Genomic DNA, 10,529 nt, shown 5'->3' on the forward strand with positions numbered 1-10,529 from the left:
CCGCGGGGCGGGGCGGGACGGGCTCGCCTGAAGCGGGGTTGATTTCAGGACGGGTCACAGTTCGTTTTGTTCTGGTGTTTCGCTTCTGCGCGGTTAGGGTTGTGGTGGCTCGTCTGGCGGCCTTGGAGGCTGTTGGTGGGGGGTGAAGGAGCCTTCCAAAAGGAAGGAAATGTGAAGGGTACCGACATCCTGACAGGCTTTTAAGGCCGTGTACTTTTTTTAACGTTTTTTTTAATTTGCTCTTTCCCATATGCGAGCACAAAAAATTAAAATTGTTCCGTAAAATGTTGTCATTCAGTTGTATTTCATTTTCAGTGTCTCACTGTGAGACAGTGTACAGGGAAAAAAAAAGTTGAATCGTATTCCTTCTTGAAGCATTAGAATTTTAGCAAAAATTGGTCTTGCCCCTTGCAGAAAAATTAAATAACATAAAGAAGGAGAAATTAGCATGGTATTCTGCTCGGAGAACTGAGTAATTACAAGCTTTTTCGACTTTCTTTGGAACAAACTTCATTTACTGTCCAAAACTTCACAGCTGCTGACATACTGCAACTGTTGCTCTTAGCTGCAAGTGAAATTTCAAAAAGCAGAAATACATTGTTTGAAAATCTCAATGTCACTGGAAGTAATAATGAGAAGCTAAATTACTATTTGCTTTTCTTTTGTAGTGTGTCTGTTCGCTGTGGAAAGAAGCATAAGCTAGAAGAAGAGGCAGAAGGGTAAACTCAATTTGTTTTTTATAGCCAGAAAAATCTTAATTTGCTTTTTGTTTCTATAAAGATTTGAGCACATCTCACCTACAACATATGCAGGAAGGAAACTTCTATTATTGTTTCCAGTTGGAACTCTTCCCCTGAACTGCACATGAGCCCAGATCCATTTCAGTTACCTAATTAATTGCATAGCACTGATTTTCTTGCATTGGTACCACGTTTTAATAAGAGCAATGTGGATTTATTTCCTTTCTGGAGGTTGTGTTTTCATAGTCTCAAATCTGTGGAAATCCACATGACTCTCTATAACGTTTTCTTCTGTAGAATGCCACATTTCTCTTTTAACACTTATAAACTTTTTTGTTTCTTAGTTGCCCTGTGCGGAAGAAGAGACTAACAGGAGCCAAAAATTGCCCTTTGAATCCCAACGCTGAAGAATGGATTCTCTGTGCAGGTCAGCAGGCAGCTGGGGAGGTAGCAAGTCAGTATGGTGGCAGCGGTCCTGAAACTGCCATGTTAGAAATTCCCTGTGAAGAAATGGATCAGACAATGGGGGAACAGCAATGCGAGGTTGCTCGCAGGAAGCTTCAGGAAATTGAGGACAGGTAAATGCAGGGATTGAGGAGGCTGGCTTTGCTGAGCTTTCCCTTTTTTTGGTGGGCATTAAGGGGTAAATCTAGCACTTAGTGTGATAACACTACTCTGAGTCTGAGATGAACCTTCTGTCCAGGTGATTTCTTTTTAGGCTACCTATCGGTCCTACGAGTCTTGGGGCTGATACTGTGATCTGAAATTGAGGGTGCTAGAGCAAGAGATGCTGAATATGTAAATAAGCACCTTCTCACGATCGTTATGCAGCATCAGTACACCATAATGGGATTTTATGCTCTTTGTGAATATCCAGAGTTCAAATTTTAACTGATGTTATCTGGTCAGACTTGAGCTCATCTGTTTTCAACCAGCTGCAGCATGTTGTGGGATTAATACTTCGAGATGCTCAAGATAGATGTGAATGTGTTAGTGTAGAGAACAGCATGAGCCAGAGAGCTCTCTGCTCATATGCAGTGAGACTGAGGTTCATCTTGCTGCTAAATACCAGGTAGCTCGATACTGGGGTAGTGGGGTGGCTGTGGGGGAATGGGGGGTGGCTGTGGGCAGTCTATTGTAATAATTTAATAAAGGTACTGTGCGTTCTTATCTTGGAAAGATTTCTGGGAATGTCGTGTATATATCAGTTGATTGCAGTTGAGCTAGTATTCTGAAATATCTGAAATGACCACTGGGCAGTTGTTAGAAAAGCCAAGTTATATAAATTATAAAACAAGATATTTTTTTTAGATGATTACTCCATAGATGATGCGTGAAGGGAAGCAAGGTACTGTTAGATTATTTTATCTTTTCATGGGTAAATCGGAGTAGTGATATAAGTCTTTATTATCTGGCTCTATTTGCATTACAAAGTCTGCTATGGACCTCTCAGAGGATTATCCCCCATCCTTCCCAGCTACTCTGGTAAATTTTCTTTAAAAGGTTTGCTAAAAACAAAGGAGATGCTTCCAGTTTCTTCTAAATGCTTCAACTTTTTTGTCTTTTTAACCTCTGAGAAACTGGTGCAAGGTTGTTAAAGGTTAAGGACTGTATTCTGTAGCTTTGCAGTGATTCTCAAAGTTAAGATCTGGAGAACTGAGCAGGCAAAGCTACTGCACAACTGAGACTCACTCTTGTAATGTGACTGAGTCATACACTTCCCCTGAAGTGAATTTATTTTTTTTCTCTTTAGCGTATGTCTGCATTGTGCGCTGCTGGACTATGCAGGGATAACAAAGCTAGCTCAGGTACCAGAAGTGGCACAGCTGCTCACGTGGCTTCTGTGATGACATGTGATGACAGTCGTTCTTAGGGTACATTGGCCCAAGAGGCTCACGCTCACACGGCCCCGCTGCTTCTGGTACCCAGCCTAGGTGGGAGATGTCCTGTGCAGTGCAGCGCACGTGGGTAGAACTGTCGTCTGCAGTGGATGTGCCTGTTAACAGTGTGCTCAATAGTGTTTATCTCCCTCTTCCCCCTCCATTCCTAGGATAATTGATGAAGATGAGGAAGTTCATGCTGATGGAAATGTTAGCAATCTGCCCACTCTTATCCTGTCAGATACCCTTAAGAAAGGGATGAAGAGGGATTTTGGTGAAGTCCTGACAAAGAAAATAATAGAATCTATGTAAGTTCTGGAGGAAATCATGGTGCTATGTAGCTAACACATGCAAATGAAAAGAGAGACCCAGTGTCATGTTTGTGGAGATGTCCTTAATTACTGCATGATGCAGCCAGCATTGAATAACAAACCATTCATCTGGTCAAAAGTAGGAAAAACTATCCTAATGTAAAGAGAAGTAACTGTAACTGTAGCAGTCATCAAGGTGTCTGTTTTGTATTCCTCGTCTGTACACAGTGAAATTTGTTGAATGAACCGCTATATCTTGATTTTTATGTATGCAAGTTTCCAAAAGAATAAGGTCCTGAAGTGTGACTGACAGTGGTCATCAAATTTAGTGAAAAAAAAAAAGGGGGAAAATACAGGGTTAGAACTGGAAGTAATGGAACTAGTTAAGGAAGAGGAAATTTAATAGGGGGGGGAAAAGGGTATATGGATTCTGGAAGATAGTTCCAGGCTAGCCCAAGGGTGAAGATACTCACTGATCTTCTGCATTTAATAGTTGTGACTGGAGAACTTAAGTTTAACTGAGACTCCATCTCTTCTAGGAGCCGTCCTTCTATGGAGCTGGTGCTTTGGAAACCTCTCCCTGAATTTCTCACAGATAAACTAAAGTCTGTTTCTGTTAAGAACTTCAAGCAGCAGAGTACAGAAGGGTGTCAAGCTAAGCAGTCAACACCAAGCACTGCTTTTGACCCACAGACTGAAACATTCCCTGAACCACAACAGACTGCCATGTCTCCAGATCCATATGCTAGTGTGGGAATCTCTGGGTGTGCAGAAGAAGAAATGGAGTTGTAGATTCCAGATTTTAGACTGGAAGTGGTGAGCTTCTCATGTTTTTTGTTGCTGGTTTTTTTATTGCCTCTTTCTTTCTGGTTTGATGTGTGAATCTGAAGTTTTATTATTTGTTTTTGGTTTTCCTGCTAACAATCGTAAGAATGTGGATTGGCCAGACACAACTTAAAGGAAACTGAAAAAAACCCCCAAGATTTCTGTATTCCGGTCCGTTAAATATTCTTGTTTTTACTGAGAAGGTAATCCAAAGGCCTTTGGAACAAGGAAGTAGCTTTCCATCTTGCTTAGTGGTGAAATATCCTCTTAATTGTCCTTGGTCAAGTATAAAATACAAATATTTAATGTAACTGTGGCTTAAGCCACATCTTTCACTTACTGAGCCATTAAGGCTGTGGTGCACAGTTAGTTTGAACAACAAAGAAGTGTAGAAAGGAGGAAATACTTTTGAGTCTAGTCACAGACAGAAAAGCAATCCTGTATGGGAATACAGCTTTTCACTCTACTTCATCTGTGGATGGTTTGTCCTTGATGTAAACGCACATGTAGAATGCAGTGTGGTATGGAAGGAATGTTACAGCTGAGCATCAGCCTCTAGCTTTGTAGAAAGTAAAACCAGCTACTAACTTGCAAGATACCTACTAACCTTAGTCATCTTTGGTTCATTGGCTCCTAAATTGTGCTTCTGGGGTGTTGATGCCCCCCTCCCCAAATGATGCAAAGTCTGGAGAAAAATGCTTCTCAGCCAATTGATTTGCATTTTACATTGTGCTGTGATTCTTTGTATGCATTGAGCTGGAAAGTCCATTGAAGACGGTGTGACTTTTGATTAAATAAATAGCATCCTTTCATTTTGATGAACATGATAAGGAAATCAGATAACGAGGAGCTGCTTTCTGGCATAAAGGTTAAATGCTTATCATCTGTAACCCAAGTCCCAAACTTTGGGACTGCTGGCATGGGTGGTGAAATATAGAAGATGCTTGTCTTCTTCCTGAGGGAATCTAGACTTAAAATTTAAGCCAGAACATGTGCCATTAATATAACATCGCATAGTTTATACCGACATACGCCAAAAGAATTTTATACCCTGCTTAGGGTGTTAAGGAATTCTCAATGAATTATTGCTTGTACCTTTCCTCAATACACAGCAGTTCCATTACACTTAAAACGTTTAAACAAGGCAAAAAGTCTTCTGTTCTGAAGTCCTTGAGCTTTCTCAGAGATACGTGAGACTTTTCATAAGAAATGCCTTTCCAAGCAGTAGGTTCTGTTCAGAGTATTAGCATCCCAGTCTGCTTTTGACATCTTGCTAACATAAAGGAGCAAGTACACAGTAATGCAGCTGCTTGTGTAAGAAAATCTACTCTTCCTTTGCACACCTAGTTGATAATCTTTGTGATATTTTTTGAATGTTGAATAACCCATAGTCAATAGTTTAAAATCAAGCTTCTCTTCCTGCAGTCATCCTTTCTTTTCTTTTGGCTGACAGCAGAAGCGTTGTTCAGAAGATACTCCTATTTGTTAAATCCTATCTTGCTGCACTTGTTGAAGGTTGTGTGAAATTTGCTGTCTCTTGTTGAAACATTTCAGAGCTTCACTAAAAACATTCCAGCGTTTGAATAGGTGTTACTCTGGAAACTTTAACATTCTAGAACTTTCATTACATTGGCGAATGTGCGCGGCTTTGCCTCGCTATTATGTCTAATTTCTTTTCAGGGTCCGCTATAAATCTCCTTTATGCACTGTGTAAAATTCCTCATGTATTAAGCTGCTGAACATGCTTAAAATCTACAGCCTTTGACCTGCTACATTGCTTGCGTGTACAGTAAAGCAATGCAGTTGGGAGGAGGCTTGAGTCACTGTGGGTAGGAAATAGGGTGCCTCCAAATAATTACCTGGGTTTAAGCTTGCAGGACTATAGTGAAAGTTCAAGGTTGTAACTATTTTAGCTGATAGCTCTGAATCCTAAATAAACTGAAAAGAAAGGATAAAAAATTTGGTGAAGCCATCTCAGCAATACTTAAAGTGTGACAGAGGATATAGGAGAGTACAGGAGGCCTGAATACATCAAATCTAGATGCAGGTTTTTTCCTCTTAAAAATGATAAATTGCATATCAAATTTTCAGAAGAATAAACTTTTGTAGATGGCTTCTAAGCATAATTTTTTCCTGTTCTGTTTGTACCGAAGGTTGACATTCAGAGGTGTTACTACTTCTTCATCGTTTGATACTAACACAGCACCACTGTCCCCTGTCACTCTGCCATCTCAAACAAGAATAGAGTGGGGAACTATTGACAAAGACCATGAGATGGGAAAAACTGTGTCCAAGAAATTTGCTTTGGTAGAAAACATTTTAATTTTTTCATAATTCATTTCTGCCCTTGTGATAGCACAGAACAGGGTTGAATCGCTTAAATTGATGGGGAAGGAGAGTGTGGTAGAGCAGGAATCGAGTATCCAGGACTGAGCGAGGTTCTTGCTATAGCAATAGTTGGGAGACGGTAAGAGAGAACAGGCTACTAGGTGTTTTCAAACTTCTGTATTTGTAACAGTTTTGTTTGTTGTTGGCTTCCTTAAAAAGAGTTTTAATAATGCTGTTTACAAGCAGGATAGCAAATGTGAAACAGTATTAGGAAAAACTTTATTTTGAAATATGGAAGATCTGATTCTGGTCTGTCTTCTCTTGGGACCAAATCACCCTTTGTATGTCAGTTTTCAATAAATTTTCTAAAATATTTTTTAGATGACTGTGTTTCATTGCTAATAAAAGTGAAAACCTTGAGGGCGTATGTCCGATCCTTCAGCTGGAGGGTAAAATACTTTTCTGGCCTAAGATTTGAATTTGACTGCATCGTCCCAAGGGCATGTCACTTCTTTCCTCCACAGTGTTCAGCACAGGGGATGACAGCAGGGCAGAATAAACCCGAAGCTGCCAGGAAAGGAGAGTCGCTGTAAATATGCATTGGCCCAAAGGCCTCTAACAAAGCAAAGGGGTAGCAAAGGCTGTTGCTATAGCTTGTGTTTTCAGATCTTTCATTTTACTTCAGACTAAAATGAAGAATTCCTAGCTTGCTTAGTTCTGTAAAAAAATAAAATGTTTGAGAGTTTTAAACAGGTTTTATTTTGATAATTATTTTATTGGAATGTAACATTTTGCTTTTTTTCTTTAATATCTTCTGTTCAAGCACGCTGAAGTATAAAGGTGGGTGTGCTAGACCAGCATCACCTTTGCTTTCAAAATAAGGGAAGAATAGATAGCACTTCAGGTTGGTATTAAAAAAAGAATAAAACCCCCTGAGGTTTCTAGGGCAAGTCAAGCACTGACTCACTTAAATTGTACTGTGGATTTAGATGAGACTTAAATACTTCTGCTGTGCAGAGTTGGAGAAAAGGAAAGAATAGTGTAAAACCCAATTATTTAGGCTTGTGTAAGGCTGTCTTGGCTGGCTGGGAGGGTATAGAGATGGGAGGAGTATCTCGGTTACAGAGCGAACTCTGTGGAGAGGGAGAGAATTTATCTTGGCGTGGACTTGGAACTGGACTTGTAATCATTCCAGAGCCTGTGTCTTGTATCAGTTAGCTAGAACAGATGTGTGGCTTCCATTACAGATTATTTATTTACTCAAATGCAGCTGTAACATACATGTGAACCATGTGGCCTGGATCCACGCTTGTTGTGAGGCAGGGATTCCACAACAGAAGTCAGAGCAATCAGAAAGCAGTCATCTTAAGCAAGCACAGTGCAAACGTGTATCTGCCGCTCTGGGCATGTTACTCTTCCCTCTGCTGCCCCATCCTTGCCTGGGTTTAGTTTAACTTAGCATCTCTCACCTAGAGGAAGATCTCAGACAAAAGATCCTTTGCTGACAGTTTAAATCCTCACACTTTAGTATGTGGAGGTTGATTACTATGTAAATATATATATATAAAAAACCCTCATTGGTTAGTGAACACTACCCTCCCATCCTATCCCCATTTCTTTCCCTCCCCCACCTCAAGTTATTTCTGTCAAAACTTAAAGCAAGAGGGAAACGGCACCAAAACCAACAACAGCTGTGCAAACACCTGCAGCAGCTCTCACACCTTCAGTATGAAATTTCAGTTTCTTCTCTGTCACTCCCAGTGGCTTTCATACTGTGATAATGGAACAAATGATGAGGACAAAGAGTCCTATTCTGGTGTTTGAAATTAGCTGCTGTAAAGTTAATTTTATGCTTCAAGACCTCCTATGGGAACACAGAGCCTGCACCTCTTTTATCCCAGGTACAGCTCCCACCACTTCACGAGTGGGACACACCCCTTGCAAAGCACCCCCCCCTTCCCGCAGATGGGGCACCCTGAATGGCCTTACTGGCCACCACAGTCATTTTATTCAGGCATCAAGCTTCTAGCACCTGCATTCCCTTAACAGTTTGCAACATGAAGTGCTCCCAGAAAGCAGCTGCTAAAGCACCCAGCTACATACACGGCGAAGGGCTGCTGGATTGGTGCCTCAAGGCGGGATAGTGACAAGCCCCTGAGAGACCTCATCTCCCAAATTTCTATAGCTTCAGATTTTGCAAAGCCCAGATACTTTCCCCTCCCCACCAAGATCCAAGGCAAAAAGGGGTCAGGGAGCTGCATTGCACTTTAATTGCACCAATACAGTTAAATATTAAACAGAGAAAGCAACTCTACATAGCAAATGGAAAACAAGCATTTACATAGTAAATCTGTAAGATATACAGACTCTTTCGATTTAACCCCGTTGTCTATACGTGAATATTCCACTGCAGTTTTTGGTGTTAAAATTATTTTAAATGGAAAACAAGATGAACATTAAGTTCATGTAGAATTGGCAAGTTATTGAGAAACAAACTTTCCTCCCTCATAAGCCAACACTGATGGGGTGGGGGGAGGCAAGGCAGGATACCCCAAGCTTTTCATACCAGGATGCATTGGCCATCACTCCAGCTGTAGCACAGGCAGAAGTGAACAATGCTTTTCTGAATATGCCCCATTTCCCTTCCACCCCGCAAAGGGGCATATCCCATTATCCTGCCAGGAGAGTTATCCAAGGGGAGTCAGACACTGATCAGCTGGGGAAAGCGTTCATTGGCAAAGCTATCCTCCCAAGCATGGTCAGTATCAAGTGGAGAAGACATGTCACTGAAGGGTGACAGGGATCCTTCATACCCAGAGTCACTACAGGCATCCAACAGACAGTTTGAGGCTGCAAGGCTATGATGAGAGGAAAGCAGATGAGAGATGCCCAGCTCAGGCATGAAGCTGTCTACAGGTTCCTCTTTCACTGGAACCTCAGGGATATCTTTGTCTTCAAATGGAGAGAGAGATACTTCTTCAATTTTCACTAGCATATTGGTTTGGTTCCCCATTTTAACAGGAATCTCCAGCATTAGGGGCTTTGTGTACACATGATCAAACCTTATGAGTTCATTAATGGCCTCCAGCTTAGCTGATGGGGACCCCACAGACGGAGAGGGGGAGGCTGGTATGGAATTTGTTTCTCCACAGATCTCTTCCTCCAGCTTTTCCAGGCATGTTGACTCTGAATCAGTATATCTGAGAAACATTTCTGGGTCCAGACTGTCCAGAAAGCCCAGCAGGAGATCAGACTGCAGAATGAAATACTGGTTTAGAAAGAGAGCCTACTACTGTTACAGAAAAGCACTGTGCCATGCTCATCTGGGAGTTAAAATATGCAACACGCTCACAGAACTAGGAGTTTTACTGGAACCGACAGTTCAGGCAGTTACTTCTCTTTCAGAAATTCTTTGTCCATTAACTTTTTCATAAGGGTACTTGCAATCCCCATAGAATTCTACAGGCACTTGGTATTCACAGCCTCTACTGGAAACTCCTCAATACCTGGACCCATCAGGCAGAAACACCACACTACCTGCTGGCTCCAGAGAGCAAGTACCAGAACCCGGCTTAAGCAGACCTCTGCCCATGACCAAAGCTGGGGGGGGGGGCGGGGCTGGGGATTTTTAGTTTTTTTAAAAATGTGAAAAGACATCTGTTCTTATATTGCTGGAAGTCATTCACAGGGGACAGGCTTTAAGACTGAACAGTTTTGCTAAGTGCCAGCACATCAGCAAAATGGTCACATTTGTTTGCAAAAAAACACAAAGCACAGTATGCTGTTGGTATTTGAACACTTTTGCTCTAAGAGCTAAGAGGTTGTTTCAGGAAATACCCTTTAACATTTTATAGAAGTTGGACTTGTTCAAGTTGTGTGAACTCCTACACTCACTGGATACAGCCTAACGCAGCTGTTCTGAGACACAGGTATGGCAATTCCGAGACTTTGAAAACAAGCTAACTATGGAAAGTGACTTTACATCAGTAAGTTACCACACTAGTCTTAAATCCACAGTGGTTTTCAATTTCATGGGCATTTTGGACAGGAGTGAATGCTCACCTCTGAGTCTGAAGAGTCACTGCCATCAGAATCCATGTGGAAGTTATCAGAAATGGTGACTGCTGGGCCTGCACCTGCTGCAGAGGAACACGTAGTCTGAGTGCTGCGGACTCAGCGGACCCGGTCACCAATCTAATCTCATCCACCTGTGATTCCTTCATAACCTGTGCCAAAGAAAAAGAAAAACAGTCAGTTACCACAAATGTTCCAGCAGACAGTATGGTACATAATCCTGAACATCACACTCTTCCTGCAAAGGCTTCTAACATTAGATTCTCCAGTTGCTCGTGCAGTAGGAACCTGAAAGTAAGAGCACTTCCAAAATTGGCTTAGGCTTCCATACATTTGTAGATTTATTTTGTTCGTCACTTTTAAATGAGTGC

General features: G+C 41.5%; 2 protein-coding genes across 2 annotated transcripts; one reads left to right on the forward strand and one right to left on the reverse strand.

Moving 5' to 3' along the window:
- Positions 1 to 668: 668 nt before the first annotated feature.
- Positions 669 to 3,920, forward strand: CCDC117 (coiled-coil domain containing 117; the record flags this gene model as incomplete). Its single annotated transcript, XM_010075553.1, has 4 exons — positions 669 to 719; positions 1,085 to 1,318; positions 2,791 to 2,928; positions 3,471 to 3,920. Coding segments are annotated over 4 exons (676 nt in total), but the record flags the coding sequence as incomplete, so codon positions are not given.
- A 4,779-nt stretch (positions 3,921 to 8,699) lies between these two features.
- XBP1 (X-box binding protein 1) lies at positions 8,700 to 10,312 on the reverse strand. The gene is made up of 2 exons (XM_010075552.1): positions 10,147 to 10,312; positions 8,700 to 9,337 (listed from the first exon to the last, which is right to left on the reverse strand). The coding sequence occupies exons 1-2, from the start codon at positions 10,180 to 10,182 to the stop codon at positions 8,786 to 8,788; spliced, it is 588 nt and encodes a 195-aa protein (XP_010073854.1). The 5' UTR covers positions 10,183 to 10,312; the 3' UTR covers positions 8,700 to 8,785.
- Between the last annotated feature and the right edge of the window lie 217 nt (positions 10,313 to 10,529).

This window comes from Pterocles gutturalis, unplaced genomic scaffold (genome assembly GCF_000699245.1).
Source record: "Pterocles gutturalis isolate BGI_N339 unplaced genomic scaffold, ASM69924v1 scaffold33962, whole genome shotgun sequence".
Classification (NCBI taxonomy): Eukaryota; Metazoa; Chordata; class Aves; order Pterocliformes; family Pteroclidae; genus Pterocles; species Pterocles gutturalis.

Bases quoted from the DNA above. Each gene is read 5' to 3' on its own strand.
- XBP1 (XM_010075552.1), bottom strand. From the start codon at position 10,182: ATGGATTCTGATGGCAGTGACTCTTCAGACTCAGAG. The intron at 9,338-10,146 runs GTGAGCATTCAC...TTCATTCTGCAG, and splicing joins GTGACTCTTCAGACTCAGAG to TCTGATCTCCTGCTGGGCTT.